Source organism: Pocillopora verrucosa, chromosome 2 (genome assembly GCF_036669915.1).
Source record: "Pocillopora verrucosa isolate sample1 chromosome 2, ASM3666991v2, whole genome shotgun sequence".
NCBI classification, from domain to species: domain Eukaryota; kingdom Metazoa; phylum Cnidaria; class Anthozoa; order Scleractinia; family Pocilloporidae; genus Pocillopora; species Pocillopora verrucosa.
This window is the reverse complement of record NC_089313.1, coordinates 19,477,313-19,504,339: the sequence shown is the minus strand read 5'-3', so window position 1 is coordinate 19,504,339 and position 27,027 is coordinate 19,477,313. Positions and strand designations below refer to the sequence as shown.

The 27,027-nt window shown below is 35.1% G+C and overlaps 1 protein-coding gene across 1 annotated transcript; it reads left to right on the top strand.

The window, feature by feature from the left end:
- The first annotated feature begins 106 nt into the window (after positions 1-106).
- Positions 107-26,853, top strand: LOC131790573 (uncharacterized). The gene is made up of 39 exons (XM_059107790.2): positions 107-584; positions 721-954; positions 4,115-4,267; positions 6,210-6,283; positions 6,403-6,473; positions 6,792-6,925; positions 7,298-7,387; positions 7,639-7,808; positions 8,058-8,256; positions 9,029-9,137; positions 9,645-9,718; positions 10,020-10,108; positions 10,800-10,987; positions 11,501-11,669; positions 12,126-12,248; positions 12,609-12,691; positions 13,199-13,325; positions 13,839-13,913; positions 14,582-14,661; positions 15,782-15,879; positions 16,078-16,175; positions 16,307-16,383; positions 16,787-16,901; positions 17,282-17,454; positions 17,624-17,730; positions 18,330-18,437; positions 19,693-19,762; positions 20,148-20,263; positions 20,429-20,594; positions 20,747-20,859; positions 21,246-21,414; positions 21,570-21,682; positions 22,134-22,344; positions 22,642-22,765; positions 23,341-23,426; positions 23,782-23,863; positions 24,085-24,215; positions 24,846-24,977; positions 25,405-26,853. Exons 1-39 carry the CDS (start codon positions 288-290, stop codon positions 25,509-25,511), a joined length of 4,935 nt encoding a protein of 1,644 aa, XP_058963773.2. The 5' UTR covers positions 107-287; the 3' UTR covers positions 25,512-26,853.
- The last annotated feature ends 174 nt before the right edge of the window (positions 26,854-27,027 follow it).

Genomic DNA, 27,027 nt, shown 5'->3' with positions numbered 1-27,027 from the left:
GCGATAGAGTTTGCTGTGGACGTGAGGCTTGAACTTCCGGTTTAATGGTTCAAAACTTCCGGTTTGGTTTTAATATTGTAAGGATAGTAAGAATTCCTGTTTTCCACTCGCTTAGAATGGCGAGGTGCGTATGAGTGATAACCTACGACTGAAACAGCTTCTATTTTCTCAATTAGCGCCAACAGACAATAAGTCTCAGCCGAACATTGGCAGGCGACCTCCCAATCCCAATCCCTATACCCCCTGCAGCGTGCCTCGATTCCCTGAGAGCGCTTGACCTGAAACTTATGTTGTTACTTGGAGTGGGTGACTCGACAGTCAAGATGGCCTGCTGTCGAAAAATTCATTGTTGTCTCGTCTTCATTGCTTTACTGCCAGCTCTTGTTAGCTGTATTCGCCCGTTTAGAGTGCCAAGGAATCTTTTTCGGCAAGGTACATCATCACTAACTTTACCAGAGGGAGTACGCATAATACGGCGGGAAACAAGTGATGATCCAATTCTGGAAGCCACTCATGACTTGGAAGAACAACACATTAGAAGCCGCTTTCGTCGGAATTCGCAGCCTGACATAGATACTACAACCGTGAGTTTAAACTTTGATTTATAATTTCTGACCGGTTTACGTTTTTGATGAGCCATTTCAATGGGCATCCCAATGAACCACCGTGTGCACACTTAAATTAGTTAAGTCATTATCTTTTTTTTACTATTTCTTTCAGCAAGCTCTAGGTACCTACGACAACATGTATATGTATTGGCCTGATAGTAAGGAACACGAACACTATGTGTTTTTGCTTGCCAAAGAGCCAAACCCTCCAATTAGTAAAGCTTCGAATCCTGTGTACGTGTCGACCAATTATGGAAGGAACTTTACCAAGAAAGAATTTATAAACTCGAACAATTCAACGGCTGTTATTGACCAGATATATTTCAGCAAAGTTGATCCTACCTTGGTAAGGGAAAGAATTTTCGCTCTTTTGATATCCTGTGTTTTGTTCATATTATGATAGTGTTGTTAAACTTTGTTGTGGTCTGACCACGTGTTATTTAGGACAGACATATGTTTGCTATGAGATGTCAATGGAGCTGCTATTTTTTTGCGGATTGCTGCGATCTGTAGACTACCTTCGTTCTTGTGTTTTGTTTTCGCGTATGTTTATTACCTCAAGTGCACTTTTTACATATCATTTGGACTGTGAAATTATTTTAAGTAGATGGTCGCATATGTGTAAGATGTACGTTCTTAATGTAACGATATCGTTGCGTGCTTTTCTTGATCTTCTTTTCCTTCAGCGAAGCATGTTTATTAATGTGAGAATTTTTTGATTCAGATACCTTTTCCCCTAAATACGTTCAAAACGTGTCTTTTCTTTTGCGATACGGGACTGTTTTACCATTGATGTTATTTATTTCGTCACTTATACGCAATAGACAATTGTTCTACTTCGTGCTGTTTATGTACACAATCTCCCATGCTGTTGGTATTCAAAACAGCTCCAATGTATATTTCTCTTCAGCTCAGAGGTAGAGGAAGTCTTTACAATAAAAGTTTTGGTATGCGTGGAAGACGTAGGAGTCCACCGTAACCACAATTTCCATAGTGTTAATAATCGGTCTTATTATGTGGACATGGCGTGATGTGCTGTTTGCATAATTAACTAACCTTAATCTTCGTCTTTTAATTTATCAAGAATCTCTCTGTGATTCTAACACGTGTACATTTAACAGTTCTTTGATAAATACAAGCGCGTTTGACAGTTTTATGATAAAATTGGAGATTTTCCAAGATACAACAGATGCCTTTATCACAAGTCACAATTAAAATTTAAATTTGTGCATAAATAGTTTTTGGTGTTTTATCTGTAGCATAAACAAGTTTTGACTTGTTTTGTTTCTTGCTTCCAATTTTTTGAGATTTCACAATGTTCCCTGATTCTGGACAAATAATTAGTGTAATTTAGTGTATGACTGGCTCCCAACTATTTGAATGGATGCAACTGTTGTCACAAATCTATGTTTATATCCTTCAGGCAAATAATTAACCTTCAAACCACAATAGCGACAAAAATAGTAACTTTTTGCTGTTATTTTAGACCTACTGTCAGCTCTGGGAATTTCGAAAATGAAGTCAATGAAATAGATTTGGCTTTACATGAAAAACTTTTATTTTTAGTCATACAAGCAGTCCAAGAAGGAAAATTAGCCGGTAGACAATATGGAGCCATATTACATAATAAAGAGTTAATCTGCGCCAGCTGGAATATCAGATGTCAACATAAATAATATCTTTTGTTATTCTGCTTTGATGACTTTGTCTATTCTTTTCTTTGTGCTTTATCATGATGTTGTCTTTTCAAGAATGATTTATACCACTTCAAAATTGCTTTCAATTGGCTGCTCTTGACTAAATATTCAAATGATAATTTTCTGCCAATAATGTCTCCTCTACTTTTTCGCTTTGGGCTTAAAATGTGCTACAAAAAAGGATATATTGAAATACCTCTCCCACTTCCTATCTAGAAAAAAGAATTAAAAAATTAAAAAAAAATTTAAAAAAAAGAACAGAAGAAAAAAAACATGCTGGCATTTGCTAGTCAGTCAAGTTAAAACTTAATTGAAGCGTGTCAATATATTAGTCAGAGAAATTTTTATTGACTCACTGTATGAATTTTGATATGTTAGTTATGCTCATGAGGAGGGGCATCAAGAATTTTCTGGAACTTTTCTTTTGGCAGTAATAAATTTTTTAAAAGGATGAATTTGGTGTGCTGCAAGGTTTAGCGTTTGATATTTTAACACACTAGCAGGCTGAGATGCAGTTATTTAGATGAGTTTGATGATAGTAATTTTGAAAGGTACAAGCTTAGAGCAAACTTTGAACTGCTTGGCATATGCAAATACAGAAAAATTTTTCACTTTAGTCAAAAGTAATTCCTGTAAGCTTCCTTTAAGTGCCTATGACATAAATTCTTTTTGTGTGTATTTACTTAGCTTATCATGTAGTAGTGTAGTTTGATCGTCCAGGTGAGTGTAGTCCTGAGAAGGACTGTTGTCGGTAGTGGTGACTGACGTTTCGACAACCTGAGCGGAAGTCATCGTCAGAGTCAAGTGAAAGGTTGTTGTCAGTTGAATGTACTTAGTCCACTTTGTGTACACTGATTGGTCAGTTTTGCCATGATGTTATTGGAAAATGCCAAAAAAAAATTGTCATAGGCCCTTAAATATGTGTTAAGGCATGAATGGAAATTTGTTGTAAGATAAATAAAAATCCAATGCATAATGATCAAAATCCCATTTCTCTTTGCGTTTTGTGAATCTCTAAAGGTCATGTAGTTTCACTCAAATTTGTTACATGACTTTTCAAGAACAGTGGAAGAATTTGGATGCAGTTGCCTTTTTGGGCACTTTTTTTGTGTTTGTGCACAATATTTTGTGTAATATATCAAACATGAGGAAGAGTATTTCATCTGATATCTAAACACCGAGAAGTGGTTAAAAAAAACAAGGTGCAGCAGAGTTTTTTTTTAACTAACTTCAAGGTGTTTGGATATTGGATGAAACAGCCTTTCGAATGTTTGATATAGCTTCTCAAACTATTAATAATTCTTGGAGAAAATTAAAGCAAAAGTTTGCCAAATTTTATGATAAGTAAGATCACGTATCCAAACCTCCTTCACGGTTGTAATTTCCTTTGTTTTCTCAGCATGAATTATTAATAAGTTTGAGAAGTTTATTTGAACATGCCTCAATAATAACACTATGATTTATTGTACCCTTGACACCTTTGCAAGAACATCACAAGCATCAAAATAGAATAGATTTTAAATATAAGGTTACCTAACTAGCTCCCTGAAATAACTATAATGAGTTGGAGCTAATATGAACTTACAAGGAACAGTTGATTATTTTACTCTGATGTTTTGATCTGATGTAGCTGGTTACATCACATTTAGTGTGATGTTACCAACATGGAGATGGTAGCACCTATAGGACATGTTTCTAATTTCAATTCAAGAAGGAAAAAGACATTTGAACAGATACATGTATTAACTATGGATTTACTTGGTTTAATTGCTAATTAATTAAAATCATTTTTTTCCAATTTTCCATCAGGCTATTTTCACAGATGTCATAAACAAGGTTCTTCACAGAACAGATGACTTACAGACATTTAACAACTCTAACATCACTTGGGTGCCAACGTATATCACTTTTCATCCATGGAATCCTAAGTATGTTATGGGATATGATAACACAACTGAGAAGGTACAACACAATGTTATAGCATTGTTTGAATTTTATAAGCAATTGTGAGCTCACCACTGTTGATACCTGTGATTCTTGTTGAGTAGCTGTCTTCAGTATTTGGTTTTATACTGCAACAGATATTGATAATCATGATATAAATTATCTAACAGGAGTTTATTGATGGTTTGATGTCTGTTTTTTGCCTAGGGCAATTACCCAAACTTAATGAATAATGTCCTCTGTCTCAGCCAGCCAGTATTTTCTTCTTTAAGTTATAAGGATTTGTATCAATGAGAAAGTGCTTTGAAATAAATGATTTTTCACCCCTGGGTTTTTTTGAAATGAGATTTTTAGTTTATGTTTAGCATATCATAAAGCATATCAAAAGTATTGTCTGCTTTTGGTTGTTCAGGTCTGATATATATATGTTATTTGCCGGCTGGGAGGTCCGTATGGTGAAAAACTGTGACCGAGGTCTTGAAAATGCTGCCCAAGGCCGTAGGCCGAGGGCAGCATTTTCAAGGCCGAGGTCACAGTTTTTCACCATATGGACCGACCCTTAGCCGGTAAATAACATATTTATTGTTTTTAAACTTGACAAAATTCTTTCCGAAAGAACCCGAATGATTTATGGCCGTAAATACGGCAAGATCTTCCATAGACTGAACAATTTTTGAGTGAGTAAATGGTAGTTAAAATACAGGTGATGCAAATTTAAGAGAGATGCCTCAGCGAAACATTTTCATTTCCGTAACGATAAAGGTGATTTAAAAGGCTTCCAAACAAACTTTGAAACATTATTTTTACAAGTATCTATCGCAATCTGACACCTGTCAATTAGAGAGCGCGCAAGAAAAAAAAAGCGTAGGAACATTTGAAAACAAACAGAACTAGTTTGGCAAGGACTGTCACGACAATGTTTTCTTCAAAATCAGTTAATGATCTAACGGAAAGTATTATTCACTCTCATCGACCATTCATTCATGTACGAAGATTTACCTCTGTTCATTAAGTAAACGGCGAGGAAAGTAATTGTGAGCAAATTCAATTTTTTTATTTTGAAGTTGTGAGAGTTTGCTCGTTTGTTTGCTGTAATGGCGTGTTTAACTCTGATCTTTCCTTCACAAAAACTTAATTCGAACGGCACACTCCAACGAGACACAAGGGAATGTAATGTGGCCTTTTCTCAAAAAATTCCTTCAATTTCTGTTGTGCAATTTAAGGTACAAATTTCCAAATTGAACGGAATTGGAAAGACTCACCAGGAGCGTATATTTGTTGTAGAACTTAAATTAAAACTTCGCTCACTCTTTCACTATGAACAAATTGCTCGAGAAAATTCAGATATTAAATGAATGAAAGTTCCATCGTTCAGTTTAACTGTAACCAAATACCTCACGTTCCAACTTTCTGGGTACTTTTTGTGAACGATTAAAATTAATTGCAGAAGGTTTTTAGGCCGCTTATCAACCAACGTAATTACACTATTGTTTATACAAATTCATTCTGAAACCAATATTTTTCTGTCAACCAAAGTGATTTGATAGAGAGAAAAGAGAGGATTCATAAGTTATTTATCGGCTTGAGGTAGTGACCGATGTGTTTGCTTAAAAATACTGCCCAGCCGGAAAACGAGGTATATTTATGAAGAATGACAACGAAAGTTGGGATGTCTCGGCGACTCACGAAAGCGTTACCGTGGCCCGTGGGCAGAGATAGGAAAATACTGACCGGGTAAAGAACCAATCAGATTGCAAGATTCGTTACCGTGCCCTCTAAAAAAACAATAATATAGTATAATAGCAAAAACTGTGAACATGGATATTGACACAAGTTCAACTAAAGTTAGCTGTTAGTAGTGAAGAGATTAATTTTTCATTGTTCACTTTCTTTTCTGCACTTTTTTATGGTACTTTGAAGGCTCACATTGTAATGTTGTCTTTTGAAACATATTTGACAGCTCTATGTGTCATCAGACGAGGGAAAATCCTTCAGTGAAATACAAGGAGGAGGAAATGTTAAGTCATTCAATTGGTAAGTATGGAACCAGTACCTATTCATGCTCTCTCATGATTGGTTGGGGGAAGGGGAAAGGTATATTTCAGATATGGCCAATTGTCAGTAACTTCCTTTTTTGTTTCAACTTAAAACAGGGGAGTGGAACATATTGATGCAGTAGATGTGATTTTTGTTGAGCAATTTCAAAGGTCTCTGCAAGAGCGATGTGAGTATATGGTTTTTGTAATAGTTGTGAGCACTGAATCACTGGTGAAGAAAATCATTCAGTTTAGTCTTAGTCTTCTCTTGGCTTCTTCTTGAACTATATCAAGCATTCTACATGCTTTGTAATATGTGCACAGGAAGTTTTTGTAATGCTGCCTTCCTAAGACCATGCAGTAGGTGGTTTAATATATTCTTAATTTAATTCTTATCTATGGGTCAGCTTTACCAGATTTAGTTGTGAAAATATTGAACTAGTAAGTTTTATTTTCTTTGAATTTCATTTCAAGACAGTGATGTGTCGTTTCTCATTTGCTTGCAGTGAAAACAAAGGATAACAGAACCAAAGTTACCAGAATGAACATAGACGGGAAAAATACGCCGTCAATAGTGATTGCAAAAGATGTGGATGAATTTGAAATGATGAAAAACTATCAGTTTTACACCACCAAATTGGTTCGCAAGTTTTGTTTTGAAATAAAATAACTCTTAAGGATATAAGCAATTTTTGATAAATTAAAGATCAATCCCACTTACCTGAGGTGATTATTTTTCCCTTTGTGAGATTAGGTTATCGAATATTATCATTTTTTTACTATCCATAAGTTAACTGAAACTCCTAGCAAATCACCTTTTTTCATCAACATTCAAGTCACCTGTTCATGACTTTTAAAAAATGAAATTAATTGCTATTAATCAATGGAAAGGTTAATTTTACAAACTGAAAAGCTTCTCTGGAGGAAACTGGAATAAGAGTCAATCCAAGTGGCCTCTCCTCAAATATTACAAAATCACTGTTAACTGTAAGTTTACTTTACTCCTTTCTAGAAACCTAGTGATAAGAATCCTGTCTTGAAAGTTTCTAAAGAGCGTAGGGACTTTAAGTTGGCAACATTCCCTAGTAATGAAGAGAGCAGAGTGAGTAAATGGCTTCTTTTTACAGTACTGATGATATGTCAGATGCTTATGACAGTTATTAAATTGTTGACTTCAACAGTATCACCTTCATGCTGAAAATCTTGCCAGCTATAGAAAGGATTTTATAAGTTGTTTGTTTGAATGTATTTATGTGTATTTAAGATAATATTAATTCATAGACATGGTTGCAGTCATAACAATTACATGATCTTTCAACCATTTGATATAGCCATTTATTTATGGTTTTGCAGGACTTTTTTGTGTTTGATGTGGTGGAAGATCGTGTTTTTGTAGTCATCAACCACTTGAGAAATCTCTCCAATATGTATCAGTCTGATTCATTGGGTGTCAGGTACCAGTTATCCTTACCGAGAGTTCTGTATCACAACCCATATACTGATGTTTCGTCTGCTTGGCTTAGGTAAGATCAAAATTCACTACGAAATAATAGATATCATTAAAAGTGACTGGAGTTCAATTTGGTTTATAATCATACCAATGAGTTAAAAAATCACTTATTAACAGATGCCTGCCAAGTGAGAGTCTGATTGTTAATCACATGACAATAGGATCACAGACGTAATTGAATGATACAAAATTTGATTCAAAGTATTATTTTGTGCACTTCATAGCGTCAACTTTTGTTTTGTTTTGTTTTTACCTCTTGTAGAACTGTAGTGCCATATGCTTTTGTTGATGTGGATAGAATCAAATCTGTGAGGGGTGTTTATGTTGCCACCCAGTTGACGCCAGGCCCAGTGGGTAGGAGACATCTTCTCTCTCTTATCACATACAACAATGGTGGAAAGTGGCAGCGGATACGTTCTCCAACTGTGGATAACCGTGGTGTCAAAATAAATTGTTATCTGGTAAATATCATGATATTGTTTGTGATAGTGATATTATATCATCTGATTGATGGGAAGCTTGGAGAGGTGTGATAGGCTAATGGTGAGCAGGCAAGACCAGAGCTGGTAGAAGGCAAATGAGAAATAATTGTGTGATTTTTTTGTCAGCAATTATGGTTAAAAATGAGGTGAAAATAGTGTACTAAAGAAGGCAGACTAACTGGAAGTTTTGGGTTGCCATGGCAGCTCTTACTGACTGTTCAGGAGTGGAGTATACACTCTGATTGAAAAGTCTGTTTTTTGAACCTCTCATGGCTAGAATTCTTATTGTGTTGTTGCAAGACACTTAACTTTCATCAATCCTCTCTCTAACCAGAGGAATAGAATGGGTGCCTTCTAAGAGGACAACCTAACGCAAAGGGAAGTAATGGGTGGGGCATTCAATTTCACTAGGAGAAGCAATGCTCTTATATGTAGTTGCATTTTTGTGGCAATAACATTGATAAGTTCTGATAACATTAAATGTCCTTTTGAATTAATCCAGAAAGCATTTTATTTTTTTATATCAAGGCACCACACTCTTGTTGATAAGTTGATGTAATCTCATCACCTGTCTGATAAATGATTTATTGAGAATGTGAGGAGAAATTATAATTTAATAACTCACTTTTTGAGGAAAAGGAGAGTTACTATATTTGTGGAAAACCCTGTAGCTGCATAAATAATTGTCAAAACACAACTTGGATCTTTTACTCAGCTGTTCAAGTAATTAAAATCTATTTTGACTCGGCAGCCAAGCTGTTCCATTCATGTGAATCTACTCTATGGTGCTGTCTATCGTGTTTCTCCATCAGAGCGTTTGCTCTCCAGTGAGTCAGCCCCTGGTTTGGTGTTAGCTTTAGGTATGCAATAACTCTGTGTTTATATAACTATTTTATAAACTTTAAAATGATTGAACCCATGATTTAAAGCCATTAGTGTGAGTGATAGTTTATACAAGGGTATAGTCCTGAGAGGGATTTTACTTGTTGCCCAAAATTTGACTATTTGTAGGGCAGATGTCATCAATGTTAATTAGAGAGTTGTAGGTTTTTAACTGTGTTATGTGTCAGGTTCATTATTAGTTAGCTTTGGCTTTATTATTATTTTCCATGAGATTTTTCTAATTAGATGGAGAAAGAAGTATCAAAAGTTAATGTCTTGATTCTAAACCTTCTTTGGGTCTAGTGTGTAGCAACTACACTGTAGACACCTTGCAAAAGCAGAAGAGATAGCTTATTAAGTGCTTCATATCAGGCAACAAATAATATAAATAAATGCTGTCATGGTTTCTGTGAATTTACATTATGTAACAAGCTACATGTAATTCATCTTTAGCTACTTCTAATGCTCTATGTACATTATGTTAGGTGTGGCTAGCACTAATCTTAAGATATATCCAGATGTGTTTGTGTCTTCGGATGGTGGAGTGGTTTGGAACAGGGTAAGACTTGATTTATAGAATGTATGATTTAAAATTTTGTGACATTTCCAAAGATCTTAGTTAATACAGTACATTTTTTGACATAGTACTGACTTCTTAGAGACTTGAGTTATTTCCTGTTAGATGAAGTTTATCAAAAAGTTCCTTTTTCAAACTGTTAGGTAAACAATTCATATGTAATGCTGTTAGATTTATGGTCATCCTTGTTACATATGGTATTAATTGATGATTGACAGTAATTATTGTGTGGTCATATCTAGAGCAATGTAGAAACATATTTATTGATGTCCTATTTGATCAGGCTCTACGGGGGAAACACTTGTTTACATATGGAGATCATGGAGGAGTTATTGTTGCTGTGCCATACAGACGTTACACAAGGTCACTTAAGTAAGTCAACATGGAATTGTTTTGATTTTGCTAGGATGTCATCAGCAGCAACAAAATGTTTGGACCTTGCATTTGTAGTTTTGATTCAATCAAGTATTTCATGAACTAAAGAGTTTTATCTGCTCTAATTTATCCTATGATCCTAGATAAACAGGATAGTCATACATTACATTTTGCCACATTGCTATAGAAAACAGTAAATTTCTGTAGGGACTTTTCTTTCTAAAGACAGCTTTTGCTTAAGTTACAGCTCCTATGGCTAGAGGTGCTTAAAAATGTTTTTTGATCAGTAAGAGAAAAATAATTTTTCACTTGTCTGTTGCTGGAGAAAATGGTCTATTGGCCTTTCCTTCATACAAGTTTGCTCCAACTTTGATAAACAGTTGGTTGGCTGGACTGATTAAAACAATCAGTGAGACAGATACATAGAAAGTTGAGAGTTAGTCAGTTAGATATATAACTGGAACATCAGACAGACATAGAGACAGCCAGAAATGATAGGTAGGTGAGTAATATAAAGACACGCACACCCACACAGACAGTCAGTTGGAAGGAAGAAAGACAGATAGCTAGATAGGACAGACGGACAGAAAAAGACACAAATACAGACAACACAACCAAGCGCATGAGATTCTAAAGTTTGATCATTTGCAAGTTGTACCTTTTACACTGCGATTAAATCATGTCACAGGTACAGTACTGATGGTGGGTTTACATGGAAAACACATATCTTCAGTCCTAATACGGCCATCCTAGCACGCGACATTGTCACTCAGCCTGGAGAACGACTCCCAGTCTTTGTAGTTCTTGCAAGTCGCTATGGCCGTAACCGTGTTCAAAACTGGACAGTGTTTTATCTCAACATGACAAACATTATGGGTTAGTAGTAAACATTAGATTGTATGGTAAAATTTTAAGAGGCTTTGCCAGTCAGGTTTTGCTGATGATATATTCAGATAAAGAGACATCTCGTGTTTCAGCTGGCTTTTGCTCACAGTTTTTGGCTGACTATTTTCCAAAAACTGTAGCTGTGCTCTTTTCAGGATTTTCTTATTTAAAGTCAGAATCACAGAGAGTGCCTCTTAAAACAGAGCACAAGCCACCAGATAGTGTCTCACTACCAAACAAAAGCTAAAACACAGCAGTGGTATATTTAAGAAAGTGACCGCAGAAAGTGTTAACAATTTTTGGGTTATATTTTGTTTTTAAATAAGTCTATTAATAATAAAGCCTGTGTTATCAAGACAGCTGAAATTAATGCTCGTTCTCTTTGGGATATTTATGGATCTAAACTATGTTTTGGTCAATACTAAAACACAGAAACATGGAGTGAATATTTAAGCCAGTAAATAACGTGCTTGATCAATACTTTGTGTCTGACTTTTTTCTCAGGTCCAGTTTGTACTTCTTCTGCTTTCTCCACCTTCAAGGATGGATGTATTTTGGGCCAGCAACAGGAGTTTGAGACCAGGAATTGGACTGTACAATGCCAAATGGGTAGAGACTACAATCGATCTTACTATATAAGGAGTTGTCCATGTAGTAGAGATGATTTTACATGGTAAGGAACTTGGAATAATGTCAAATCACTACAGTCACTGTAGTAATAGTAACTGCATGCATATAACCCCAACTTAAGTCTTTCTTAAAAGAATCACTGAAATTTGATGATTTTGATATTTTCCTTATCTTTTTTTTTTAACATAGGTTTCATTGTGATGAAATTTATTTATGAAGTTGTAGCCAATATTTTTCTATCCTGGCAGTTCTCTTGTGTTTAGCAACCAACATACATTTAACTGCCAATCTTGATGAGCTTTTGATCTGTAGTATTAGGCAACCAGGAATTAATGTGTTACCTCTAAGAATGAAATGTTTTTACCACTAGTACATCAATGCATATAATTTTTAACACAAGTCTTAAAATTGTTTGTTTCTTCTTCTTAAAATATCCACTGCAGAACAACAACAGTCCTTCCTGAATTAAAAGTTAATTTGTTTCTTTCATTGTATGTAGTGACTATGGTTTTCAAAGAAAGAATTTTGATGAAGAGTGTACACCTATCAGATCTAATGACCTCAATAATGAACTTATTCCAAAGGAATGCCCAGAGGGATCATTCTACAACAGAACCCAAGGGTAGGAATTTCTGTAGAGTTAAACTCATATTTATTCCAATATTCAAACCATGGTTTACTCTAAAAAAGTAATTTTAGTTGAAGACAATTCTTAATCAATTCTCATCTGTGCTCTATGATGTTTGCTGTGAAACTGTTTTTTGCATTTTATTTATTCTTTGCATCAGGCTAACAATTTGCCATGTTTATTTCTCTTATCAGTGTGTTGTGTGAAGTCTGATCCTTTATGTATATATATATATATATATATATATATATAAGTACCAATTTTTTTTAGGGATGTTCACCATAGAACTCTCTCTACCTTACATTGTGCAGGTTCTTTTAAAGTTGTTTTTTCTTTCTATTTTCATTCTTCTAGTTTTCGAAAGATAGAGGGCAATAAATGTGTAGGTGGAACTGAGAAGGACTTTTTTCCAGTGCGAACACCCTGTCCTGTGCAAGGTAAAGGATGCACCACATGCATGTATGGTGTATATAATGGCTGAATGAATCACTTGATGAATTCTAGGTGGATATTTGGTCTAATAAAATAAAAAAGACGTGGTACATTTTGAGCTGGGTTAAGCTAATTGTTTTGGCAGGAGCACAATAAAAAGAGTTAAATTTTATGGCTTAATGCTCCAAATTGCTAAGCTGTAGAAACTGGGTCTGAGTGATAAACTATTACAAGGTTACTATGAACTGAGAAAAGTCCTGTTTACCAATTCAAGTGTTGTGTAGGATGTGTGTCTCACATATCTAGAAAATAGCCTCTGGTAAATTTTCCCTGTAACTTGGTGGTAGAGCATCATATCTTGAATTCTGTGAAACAGCTATCAAAGAGACTGTGTAATATAACCATGCAAGGTTTTTTTCTCACACAAATAGGTTACAGGAAACATAATGTAAAATTTGTCAGGGAAAGGTGAGATTTAAAAAACTGATGGAGTTGTGCCATTTTTTTTACAGAGCTGGAAAATTTTACATTAAGTAGTCCTAATGTGACAGATGATGGTATAGTCGCAGTGGAGACTGGAGGCACTGTGTTTTTCAACACAACTTTTGTCAAAGGAAATCAGGCAAATGTATATTACAAGTGAGTGGTATTTAACGTGAATGGAGGCAAAAAAAAATGCTGATTGGTTCCAAGTCATTGAACTGCATAAAAAGTGGATTTCTGAGGGTCAGTTACATTTGTTACATATTTGTATCAGAGCAGGAATCAGGTCATGAATTACTTCGAGCGATTTCTTTGAGAGAAATTTTATATTCATCAGAAGAAGAAACCTGTCTTAGAGTTTAGTGTTGAGCAGAAAACAAAAAACACACTCTATGACAATGGAGAAGAAATGGCTTATATTATATGGTCATGATAGGCTATGAAAGGGATAATCATGATATGCAAATGCAAAGGCTCATTGTGAAGTTCACAGGGTTTGCCAGGCAGGCTTTCCACAGTTACTTGGTTGCATTCAAGCATAAGGATATTCTTCCATCAGATCATCCCATAAGATAAGAGATCCCTGCCAATGCTTTCACTTTGTGCTTGAACTAATTGGTGTCTCTGTTATATAGGCTTTGGAGGTAGTGATTTTAAAATATTTCCTAGGTGGTACTTTGGAGATGAACATGATGATAAAGGTGATGGAGTACAGTTTGCCAGTCGGAGCCACTTATATCATAAGTAAGAAAAATTGTCTCCTTAACCCTTTACATCATAACATCAGTTTGCCTGTGCTCCATACTGTTCTCTATACATTACCCATGGTGCCCATGGTGTGCTTACAAGGAGAATTTGTCAAACCATCAAGAAGTTGAGTTGTGGTCATATCTTTCATTCTCATAACCCTACATGTAATGTTTGATTCAGAGTTGATACAGTTAGGAGAAATTAGATGCTAATCACTCTCAGGGGTTAAAAGGTTGAATTATCCTTTAACCACTGAAACTCTTAAGAGAATTAAATAATTTATAAAGACAGTGGGAAGGAAATATTATTTTTATGTAGTATATTTGCAAATGTCTTAAAATTAAAACTGAAAACTAGAAGATGATTGCGAGCTGTTACAAGGTTGTGCTTCTTTTTTAGTACAGTTTTTTGGTGAAGTCTGCATACATCATTTTAGGCCATGTGACCTCTGATCTGAGTGGAATAAGGGAATGTGAGAATAAAATGCCTCATCCAATCACACAACAGGATGACTTGGCAGATTTTAAGTTGTGCACCTTTCAATCAGAAGTTTGGCATGTAATAATTGTTAGACTCCTAACTCCTCAGACTTCCCGTATGGACTGGTAATTTAGATTTTATTTGAATTGTATTATATTTTTAAGCTGTCATCATTTTTTCAGGGCTGGAAGGTACCATGTGGTAGTGGTAGCACACAATGAGCGGAGCACTTTGGTGGAGAAAATGGAAGTGTATGTTCAAGGTAACTTGATATCTGTGAGTTAAGGTTTCTTCCCGCCTTTGTGGGTGTCCACGCAGATTACAATAAAAATATAATTTAAGTGACTTTTCTTTAAAGGAAGTTTCAAGAGCCAGTAAGGCATGAAATGACTGAAGCTTCTTCTATTGAATTTATTGGGTATCAGATGCTGCAGCACAAGCAAAATGGCTGTACAGTCTCATTCACAAGGCATCATTCAACAAAAGTGTGTCAGGCTTTTTCTATATTATGATTAGTCGTGTTGTATAAAAGGATGCCACAGGACAAATATTTCAAATATCAAAATTTCCCAACACACTTTGGTTTGTCATTATTCCTAGGACGTTTCGGCTATCTGTCTATATACCCTATAAGTTTGCTCAAAGTAGTGATATTCCTCCCAAAATCAAATGGGAGATTTAGCTCATAAAAGTTCGCAAACAACTCGTGCCACGCCAGGAGATTACCTCGCCCCATGAAACTGCAACCCAATAGGACAATGGGACCTCCTGGCATCAATGACAATGGATCAAGATTTCTCAGTAAAAGTAGCCCATTGTGGACATTTTTTTTTTTTTTAATCTTGATTGCTCAGTGGAGCTTTGAAGAGGACGACACAATAATGAGCAAAGTTGTCAAAGGCAGAGAAAAAACCTTTGGCAAAAATTAAAAACCGCAAAGCTGAGGAGCAAGACAATAAATGGACATAAAGTTTTCAAAATTATGATTTGAGGTGATTTTTAATGTTTTCATATCAAGGCTGGTACTTGCATAAAAGGAAACTTTGTTTTTAACATCAAGTATGGCAAATTTTGGTTGAATGGCAACTTCTTTGTTCGAAATCTGGGCACCAGCGTTTTTCTGCCTCTGAAGGTGGGAAGTAACCTTAAAGTGTAAGTTCTCCATCCATGTGGAATTTAACTTTTGCTACCTTGCCAGATTCGAAGCTTGAAATAGCACTCATTTATCCAGCATATAAAACTCACAGACTCAGAAAGGTTATGCAAAGAATATTGATAGTCAATGGGCTAACCTGTGTTGACCTGTGTTAGTGGTTCAATTCACCCAAAGTTACTTTTGTCAGTGCAATTTTTTTTAATTGATCAATTTTTATCTCTTGAAGATAAACTCATGGATGATAGAGTATCAGTCAACTTCCATCCTAAAAATCCTGGCATGGATGAGGACGTCATATTTTCCTTAAACTTGAATTACTCAGTGGTAAGTATCATTTGCTGAATTTAGTATGGTTTCATTGGCCAGGAAAAGCAATGGAACTCAAATCAGTGAAAATATAACATTTGCAAATGTACCCTTGGACCCAGAGTTTGGACATGGTTTGTGAGTTATTAATTTAGTAGCAATGTAGATTTCATCAAGTTCATTTGGATATTCTTACTTCCAACTGATAATTTTCAGGGAGACTTTGGAAAAGTTAAGTATAAATGGAAATATGATACTCAAGAAATTGACAGTTGGCAACAAGTTGTTACTCTTGGCTTTAATAAAGCTCAGAAGTAAGTAAGCAGGATAACAATTGATTCTCTTGTCTCACTATTTTGAAATAAATATTTTGATTGCATTGCATTGTTATCATTTTCAACTCCAAACCCAGCACATGATTAATGATACATCTGTTGGTTTTAAGGTATGATGTTAACATCACAGCAATGAATCTTGTGAGTTCTGTTACGAAGGTGGTTCATATTGAAGTCATAAACAAAGGTTTGTTTTGTTTTTAACTTTGGGGCTTTGTGCAGTTGTGTATTTTTTATAATTCCTTTTGATAAGAATGTGACTATATATTTAAAAGTACTTAAATACATATTATTTTACAATGCAATTGGTCTATTCTTACACTTCATATCAGCAAGACAGTTTTTGCTCAAAATTGATAGTTCACAATATTTGAAGGTCTCTAAGTAATTATTTGCAGGAAGAAATTTTCCAAAGAGGTAAAGGACAATAGGTGACCCTGAAGTTTGACAACAGCAATTTTCCTCTGTCTTAGCCATCTTTGTCTGCGTGCTTTGAAATTGTCTCAAGTAAAGATGTAAGAAGTAATGTATGCTTGAATGTGAAACATCAGCTTAAGTCAATCATCTTCTTTCTTAATTTCTCCCAACAGATGTTGTACCACAGAATGTTGCTGCAAGATTTCTTGGGCCTACAAGAATAAAAATTACTTGGAAACATGCTGGAAAGACTGGCATTTACGTCATAAGACACAAAGTTTTTATGAGGTAAATAGTTTTTCCTTAAAATGATTTCATATTTAATGTAAGGAAATGGATTTGGCACTCAGCTCAGTTTGATGAAATCTGCATGCTTCTATTAGTTTTATTAGTTCTATTTTAAACCTCTGCGTGGATAATTGGCCATAATGCTCAGTAGCACCCTAAGATTGTTTATCATGATACTGGCAATGATGAAGATAATGATGACGACAATCAAATGATAATGATGTTGATAATGGCCATGATGATGATAATGATGATGTGCAATGATGAAGATAATGATGATGACAATCAAATGATAATGATGTTAATAATGGCCATGATGATGATGATGATGATGATGTGGATGTATGAACGTTAATGATTTTTGCTTGATTCTGTTTTAGTTCCTCAGGCAATACTGGCTTCAGAAATATTACATGTGCATCTTTTACAGCACTATCGTGTATAGTGGGCAATTTATTACCAGCTACCACTTATTACTTCAAGGTTTCATCAGTTACTGCAGATAAAGAATCTACAATGTCAAACATTGCATTTGCCACAACTAACACAAGTGGTAAGTCACAATTTCCACCTTTTCTATACAAGTGATATCAAACTTAGGTAGATTTTTCATGATTATTTTCTGATTTACTAGGTGATCATAATCCAAATTGCAGAAAAACATGATGTTTATGACACGGAAGCATTTTTATTGATTTTGTGTAATTTTAATTTTTACTCAGCTCCTGGAGCACCAAGGGATTTGCGAGTTTACCCTGTAAATTCTTCAGCCATAAAAGTGTCATGGATAGTTCCAGAATACCCTAATGGAAAAATCACAAGTTACACAGTAAGACACCAAAAAAAATTAGTACATTATTAGTAATGCAGCAAAATATTAATAAAATTTGCCTATGGCCTTTACCTTCCTTTATCAACTTTACCATCCTATAACATACCAACTGTGTTAATTTACATCATGAGAGTTACTAAGATTATCGTCTGCAAGGAGATAAGTTGCGAATACAGGTACCTGCTACAATTACTTTGTATTTCTTGCAAGTAAGATAGTCTAAGAGTGACTCACTATCTCACTATGAGTTTGATTTTGTCACTTTTTTTGGCCAGAACATTTTTTCATGGCTGGGACAGAGATCTTCACAGAGACTCTCCTTGTAATATAAAGAGAGTTGTCATTGCCACTGGCTGGGCATAGAGTAAAGGGCATCTTAAAAAGGAAAAAAATTTGTTTTGTTTTTTGTTGAGGCTCAGCCAGCTTGTTCAATTGCAGTAATGAAATTTGGTTTGAAATTTGTCAGATAAATAAATACACTGAAATACCTAATTTTTTTCTATGAATTTTAGTGCAGTTGTTTTGGATTGATTACAGCACATTAATTACTGGTACTTTTGTTGAGGTGCTCAGTTTTAAAGTATTTTCCTTTTTAGATCAGATATTGGCCCTACACTAATACCAAAGTACAGTCTATTGATAATGGTCTTAAGAGAACAAAACTACTTACTGGCTTAGCACAGGACACTGTATATTTCTTTGAGGTAAGTTATACTTTGCAGTATGCATGGGTCGTCATTGTTTGATCAGGAATGAATATCAGAATGAAATATTGCATTATTTAATAGTATGTAAAGCATTAATGCTAGGACTTCGCACCCCACTAAACATTTAACTTTTCTGCTTAATGCTTTGACCCTTAAAGAGTGACTATGACATCTAATTTTTTTCCTTTCAATATCACCCACTGAATCTTACATTAAGGTAACAAGAAAAAAGGAACTGATCACCAGCTTAAGAAGTTTTTTATTGTTAACTCTTTAACTCCTGTGGGTGACCAAGACAGAATTTCTCCTTACTTTATCTGTACAATATCATGCAAACAAGTGATGAGAATAAAGAAAAATGTAAATTATGGGATTACTAATGATCCAATACCAAATTCTCCAAACTAACATAATGAGAATCAATCTGAAGACAGTAAGGAGAATTAGTGATGAGGTCTTGGGAATTAATAATGGTAATTGAGCTGAGTGGAATGTAATTTGGGCTAAAATCATACGTGTGATTTCAAAATTGAACAAGTGCACAGCACGAGTTTGATTTGAAATCACAAGTATGATTTCAGACCAAAATTTCACGACCCAAGGTTCAATTACCACTTTATTAAATCCATTTTGAAATTGCCCAAATACAGGACTTGGTCAGGTCAAATATTTTATTGATGTAGTACTGAGCCAGTCTGAAATTAAATTCATCCATTTTTGGAGGGGGGAAAGTAAGAGTTTTAGAAACAAAAGTTGCTAAATTTGCTACATGATACTCTTTGTCTTTCATTTTCCTGCAATTTGATTGGTTACTTTAAACAAGCCTTGAAATCTGATTAATTGTTTTGTTTTTAATGTAGCCTCATTGGCTGGGAAAAAGATAAGATTTAAAGCAAAAAATGGTGCAATTTTTGAATAAATCGCATTAATTAGAGCCAATCAGATTACAGGGACCACAAGTGATTTCAAAATGGGGGTAATAAAAGGGTTAAACAAACTTTTGTTGTCAGCACCCTTAGAAATGTTTGGAGAACAGTTTGGAAAATATGCCTACTGATGTTAGGGTATAAAGGGTTAAGTAATTGCAAAAGTAGATGTTGATATGCCTGAATGAGTATGGCTGCAAATTTTTTCCATCTGTTTTTTTCATGTAAATGTTTGATGTGCAAAAGGAGGAAACCAGGCATATCAGGAGAATAAATCAATCAATTATTCAAATCTGAATGTTACTTCCTTCCACCATTCATTGCAGGTTTATGCAAACAGTGGATCTGGTCGTAGCATAGCTGCAGGTCCAAAGCAAGCACTGACAAAACTGTCTAGTAAGTATTGAGAACTATCAACCTGGTAAAGAAATAAACATAATCTGTGGTGGGAGTTTTTGGGAGACATGGTAACCTAACTGGCACTGGACTTTGGGTCAAAAGGTTTAGGTTGGAGATCTGGATGGGTTATAAAGTTTTGTTCTTGGGCAAGATACCCTATTCTTACAGTGTCTTTTCCCACCAAGGGGTGTAAATGAGCAATAGTGACCTGTTAGGAGAACCTGGCAAAGTGGTGGGGGTTAAACCTGCAATGGACAAGCAAACCATCCAGGGGGGAATAGCAGTACTTGCCTTTAGTCTAAATTACTGACTCTTTCCTCTCTTGTTGGAGTAAACCCCTAGGATCCTGTGATCTAATCAACACTTAACATCATTCCCTTAGAACCGGTCCTTCCACCTCAGAACATTCAAATGATTTCCGACAATGGAACATGTGCATGGATGCGATGGAGCCCACCTAACATATCAGCAATTGATCAAAGGCCATTTCCAGCCAAGGTGAACAAACTAAAACCAATCATGGTTTGGTGATCGTATTTGTATGTTACCCCTGCATTGAAGTTAGTTTTTTTTTTTTTCGTTGGACTTTTTGCAAGCCATCTCTATAATTTTCTGAAATTAAGGGTGGCTAATGAAGCAAGCTGTGTTGTGTATAAATTGCAGGGTTACAAAGTGCAGCTTCAAGACAAGCCTCTCAATGATGTAGGATCAAACTTTGCAATGATCTGCGGTCTAACTCCAGGACAAAAGTCAGAAATAACAATTTGGGCTTACTCAGAAGCTGGTGAAGGACCAAAGGCAACAGTTCACATAACCACGCAAGTTACAAGTAAGTTAGTGATTTGATTAATAAATAAATTAATGGAGATGGATAAGGATTCTATTTGTGAGAACAAGCATAAGAACAAGCTCTAGTTTAAAAGGAGTATTACATATGAACCAAGTAGTGGCCTGCCTCACTGCTAAGTTTTTGTCTGACAGAACCTGGTGCTCCTCGAAACTTGAAGGCTTCAGCCATCTCCTCTGCTGCAATAAAGTTAACATGGGAACCACCTTTACAGGATGGTAGAATCACTGGATATATAATTAATCAGGTATAAAATCATGATTTATACTATAGTGGCTTCCATTAACATAGTAACTGTAAGGGTTGGAGCCATACTTGTGCCTTTTATTTGATACTGCTGTCAGTTGCTGCAGTGGACATCTTAAAGCAGAAACTGCACCCTGAGCACATTTGAATGTGATAGAATTTTAAATTTCTATTAAATATGGAAGTAACCACATACTCCCCATTTATTTTACCTCTTGAATTAAACAGACCAAGGTTAAAACAGTTACTACATGTTCATATTTGAAAGCAAAGATTTGCTGTTCTTGTATTGGTAACAGCTTTGCCTTGAGATGCAACAAAGTAGCTTTCATAGTCAATTGTTTAAAAAAGTTTAGTTGGTTCACTGAACTTATGTCATATTTTCAGCTAAGCCCTTTCCCAGATACTAAGCCTATTGAAGTTGGTCCAGTCCGAACCTTTTATGTTGTTCATAAACTGGAGGCATACGTTATCTACAAGTTTGTCATTTCTGCTAAAAACCAGCAAGGGTCAAGTGTGAAGAGCTCCCCAGCATCAGCAAAAACTTATGAAAAAAGTAAGATACCTTTTGTGTTGCAACAAATGAGAGAATTCTGTTAGTTAATTTTTCATAATTTTTCTGTTGCATGTGACTCTTTTGTTCCTTGGAGAATGAAATTCAGCCATCAGTTCTCATGGCTGACAGTCTTGGTACTGATTGCTTTTCTTAAGGTCCTGATATTGTGGAGTATGTGACAACAGAAACCATTCCACCTACCTCGGCAAGTATCAAAGTCACATGGTCCAAACCGTCCAAACCAAATGGAAAAATTACTTACTACAAGGTAGTCTTTTTTACATTTATATGGTTAGCAGGTTGTTTTGTCTGTCTATCAGCTGTCAATTTATTATTCTGTTTAGCTAGTTGCTTATTTAGTCTGTAAGCCCTTTATCAGTCAGTGAATCAAGTCACTTGTCACTCAGTTTGTCTGTTATTTAGTCAATTTCAGATGGTTTAATTTTATTAATGTATCAGCCAGTTGGACCATCTTATTGTCAATTAGTCAAAGTTTGTTAGTCAGCTATTTTTTTAGGAGTCTGTCAGGTTCAGCTGTCAGTCGATCAGTTGTTCAACCAATAGGTTCATAAGTCAGTCGTGGTAATCATCAAGAAGTCTGTCAGTTAATTATTTTGTTATTTTAGGTGGTTAGATTTATTGTTCTTAATCAATAAGGAATTGATGGCAGACCAAGCTAGCTTTGAAATTCAGTGGTGTCCATTGTGTTTGGTTTTCAGATTAGGTGGGGAAAAACTGTTGTGGAAAACGTTGAAAATACTCTAGGAGATCCAATCGAGCCTCTAGAAAAATTAGTGGAAGCCAGTCACACAGCATACACATTTAAACATCTATCCAACAATACATACTATTCCTTTGTTGTGATTGCTGTAAATGCAGCTGGAGAGGGTATCAAGCATATAAATCCAAAGAGGCAACGGACAGATGCTGGTAGGCACAATGGACATTTCTTTTCCCTTTCTTGCTTTATTTTGCTTTCCTTTTCTACCCTTCTATTATACTTGGTTTTGGAGTTGATTTCAAAATAGCTGCTTTAATTAGCAGAATTTTTGGCATGTCTAAAGGCAATTTCTGAAGGATTGGATCATTTTTGTTGTCTCAAATGCAATTATTTTGAATTTTTTTAACACAGTTTTAAGTGGTGGAGATAATTATTAGATTTATGGTTTCTGAAGCATTTAATTGCTCTTTTGAAATCCACCATAATTGTTTCTCCTCATTTTATAGCCATTTATGGCACAGAAAGACTGAAAATGATCATTGAAGGTGCAGTCATGACTGGTGATGAAGCCATAAAGATTTTTACTCCAAAGTTTTATTCAGAGGCCAGTCGGATTGCGAACATTGCAGAGTAAGTAATCTTCCTCTATAAGAGATTCATCAATTGAAACAAGTTGTTTCTCCGAACTCTTTATACAAATTTGCTCTGCATGAAAATTCAAACAAAGTGAAGTTTTTGTGTGCTTTCTGTCATAACTTGCATGTACCTCACTTTTGCCAATAGTCAGAATTCACCTGAACTTGACAAAACAGGGTAGTAACACATCAGATACAATGGCGTTGTTGACCAAGAGTGAGGTCAAGATGGCTAGACATTGGCAGAGTTCTTTTTCTACATTTTTATGGGCCCAGATGAAGTTAAGGTACATAAAAAATGCAAAAAAAACAAAAAACAAAACAAAACAAAAAAACAAGAAATAGAGGCCATCTCACTCACCCATGTATATTGATATTTCCCACTGCTGGGTGCTGCCAGCTACATGATTTGAGAACAGACTTGAACGGACTTGAACTTCCTGGTCATGTGTGGTGATGTTCTTGACTATCTATTCATTTTTATAAACATTCCATAAGGCACATGAAAAGTGGAGGACTGTATTCCTTTTTGTGCATTTTTTGCATGACACTGAAAATATTCTATTCTAGTGATCGCATCGCTGATGTTGTTGTCAAAGAAAGAGGAAGTGAAATTGCAGTTTACTTTGATCTCATTCCACGCTTCAACAAGTCCGGTGAGAAGTCATTTGAAAGGAGTGAATATTATGTCAAAACACATTTCAGTGTTTTGAGTAATGCCCAGTAATATTTTCAGATAATTCTATGAATTGTGGATTATAGATTTACTGGTCTGACAAAATGTGGTCTGCCAGGATTTTAATTAGCAATAACTATATTAGAAATGGAATTTTAATTGATCATCAAATTTTGCTTTTATAAATGTGGTCTGCCAGGATTATAATTAACAATAACTATATTAGAAAAAGAATTTCAATTGATCATCAATTTTTACTTTTATACTGTCGACCTTAGTCATGGCAATCCATCAGGATAACCAAAGGAAAAACTTTTTTTTTGCTTTGCATGTAGGTGTTCCATTAGAAACTGCCAAGGAATCTATTAATGAAGGATTCAAGATAGATGATTGGTTACTTGCCAGTGGTTCATTGAGGTATATTTCTGGTTAAATGTGTGGTGTTAGAGTGGATGCCTGATGTATGAATAACAAGCCCTTTCACTGTTTATCTTAAAATGGTGTAGATGATTGGTTACTTGCCAGTGGTTCATTGAGGTATATTTCTGGTTAAATGTGTGGTGTTAGAGTGGATGCCTGATGTATGAATAACAAGCCCTTTCACTGTTTATCTTAAAATGGTGTTTTTTTTTTCTTAGTCTTGTGAGTAAAGTGGAAAAAAAAACACGACCAACAGGGGAGCCATCAGTTGGTGCCCGCAAAGATGACCAACCTGAGGATGCTCAAAGCAAAGTATCTCTGGCTGTTTTGATTCCCCTTGTTATAATAGGTAAGAACAGCATTCTTCTGTTAAGTTATTACCTGGGTTTTTGCCAAAGCAAGTGGGGCACAGCTGCTACAATCACTGACATGGTGAATTTAGTGATAAATCCACATTTTTTAAAACACACATACATTCCAATTGTTTCTTATTGTGTCTGTTAAAACCTAGTTGATCACTTTGCTGTCCTGTTCAAGAAAACATAATCCACCCACAGGAATGAGAACAACAATGAGAACAATCTTTCTACATTTCCATGCTGATCAAAGCACCTATTTAAGTGGCTTTTATCGAAAAAGAACTCTGACTTTGTTGGGAAGTGTAAGGATATCAACAGTAGTTGCCTGAATGAGACTGAGCTAATAATTTTTGAGCTAATATTTCCCTTTGTGACTTACACTAACTGGTTTCACATGCAATCAGTTGTATTCCCCTTGTTTCCATTTACCAAAATATACAGATATTATTATCCTCTCTAAACTCACACCTTTCTTGTGACATATCTTTTATTAGTAAATATCTTTTACCGAAGGCAATAGCTGTTCAATAAAAAATAGATCAAAGGATGAAAGATGAAAGGAAAAACCTACAATATTTTGTTGATATAGCATTATGTATGCTCTTGGTTTTGCTTTACAGGGTTACTTTTGGGAGCTGGTTTGCTGTTCTTCTTCGTGAAATACAAGAACCTCCAAAAGAATTTCAGCAAATTGCATGAGAAAGAGCATGATGAGGATGAAATGACAGTTTACCATGAGGACATGCAAGCAGGTAACATGACATGTTTGTCTAGTTCAGACTCCTGTTGTAAGATATTAGCAATTACCAGCACCTTACAAATGCCTTGTCCACTACATAGCAAAGGAATCAAGCAGAAGAACCTGATTCTATGGACAGATCAAAACTGACCAATCACAACTAAATTATGTGGCTTGATTATAACAATCAATGATATCAGGGAAAAACTTGATAATCAGAATTCTCTGTATAGTATGCAGATGACTTCATTCATATCATGGAGACTGAAATCCACATTTTCTTTGATTTGTACCTTTTAACTCGACTTTTCATAAAGCTTTTGATATGCATGAGCAATTTTTTTTATTTTTTAAACCTTTCTAAATATGGGTGAGGTTCAGTTAAAAAAAAAAGTGATTAATATTTGGGGTTTTTTTTTTTTTTTTTTTTTTTTTTGCAGACTCTCCAGATGTCATTTTCAGTGATCGTTCAAGAAAAGGAAAGAAGTTTTACAAGGATTCAGAGAAAGTTCCCCTTGGTGATCATGATGAGCTGTCCATGATTTAAGGCTTCAGTTCTTTACATTCTCTTCCTTTTCTTTTGTTTTGATGTGTTACAAATAGTTCATATTTTAAACTGAGGAATATTCTTGTTAGTTTTGTGTAATGTGTGTAGCAAGTAAATTCTTTGTGAAGCAGCTCAGGGGTTGTGTAAGCTTTCTGTACTTTTTTTTATCATTCTCTGATTGGGAGAAGCCTTTCTGAAGAAAACTTTATCTTACTTCATCACATGTCTTCATATGCTGATTATTAGAATCTGGAAAGGAAAAAAGGTGAATCAATCACCCTGAGAAACTTGTGATCTCATCCTAAAATTCTTTTTTCCACCCAAAAGCCAAGTCTTTTCACTTTTCTATTATCAGGAGAAGTTGAATTCTGATACTTTAATGTACATTTTTCATTTGTATGTTATGTTGTGATGAGGGCAAAATTTTGCTGTGTTACTAAGTAAACCAAACATGGTTATGATAAAGACATCCATTGTGGTGATTCGTGCATTTATTTTGTTACACTAAACGGGGAAAAACCATTTTAAACTTTTCTGTCAATAAGGCAGAGCTTTTGTTTGATGTTGTAATCTTCTTGTTTTCAACTTTGGAAGCATCTGTGGAAGTTTTGCTTTAATTCAGGCAATTTTTGTAGTTAATGCAGAATGCACTGGAAATGCAGTTTTTGCAACTGTTTCATGTCAGTAGCCTCTTTGAGTACTTGTGCAAGAAAAACAGCAAAACAGATAGTAGTCTTTGTCATGAGGAAATGGTTAGTACAGATGGGTACAAAGGCTCTTTAACTGCTTATACATTGTTGCTTTAGTAAACCATTGTATCAGGTAAATAAATTGTTTTTTCAGTCTAGATCTTGCAGTTTGTTATATCTAGTCCAGTGAAAAGAGCAAGGTGGTATCTGATACCTTTTTTAATGGTAGAACTTTGTTAGTTGCAATTGTAGCTTAATTGTTTTTGTAGTTGTGTAAAGCTTATGAGCTTAGGTCTTTAAGGCACATGTTTTTCTCTGTAAGCAACTGTTATGAAAAAAATGCTGGAGTGTGTTTGTCCACTCATTTGGTGACAAGAAAAATGCTATGCTTAATTTGTATAGCAAGATGTAATTAGTGGTGTATTTACTAGATTTGGAACAGGGCATGTGGGATACATTTTGGGTTGCACTATGTGTTTTTCTGGAAAAAAAGAAAAATATTAAATAAACCATTAGGTGTTGTAACATGTAGACCCACCTAAGTGAGTAACTGTAGTTTTCATTATGTGTGTTTGTTTGGCAAAGGTGCAATAAATAGGTTTTGCTATAAAGCTTTGAAATTGGTTAACTTTCAATAAAGTATGTTTGTAGTACCTGTGAGTGTCTCATATTCAGATATTATTAATTTAATGAGATTAACACAATTACAAATCTGAGTTTCCCTAAAAGATTCAAACCTCAATCTAATAGTTCCTGCCCACCAATACGGAAAACCCTTCTAGAGGACTCAGTTTTTCTTTGGTTGGGCTAAATGTTCATCCCCTTTC

Coding starts and splice junctions, on each gene's coding strand:
- LOC131790573 (XM_059107790.2), top strand. CDS start 288: ATGTTGTTACTTGGAGTGGGTGACTCGACAGTCAAGATGGCCTGCTGT. Junction 7,809..8,057: donor GTTTCGTCTGCTTGGCTTAG/GTAAGATCAAAA, acceptor TACCTCTTGTAG/AACTGTAGTGCCATATGCTT. Junction 12,249..12,608: donor TTCTACAACAGAACCCAAGG/GTAGGAATTTCT, acceptor TCATTCTTCTAG/TTTTCGAAAGATAGAGGGCA.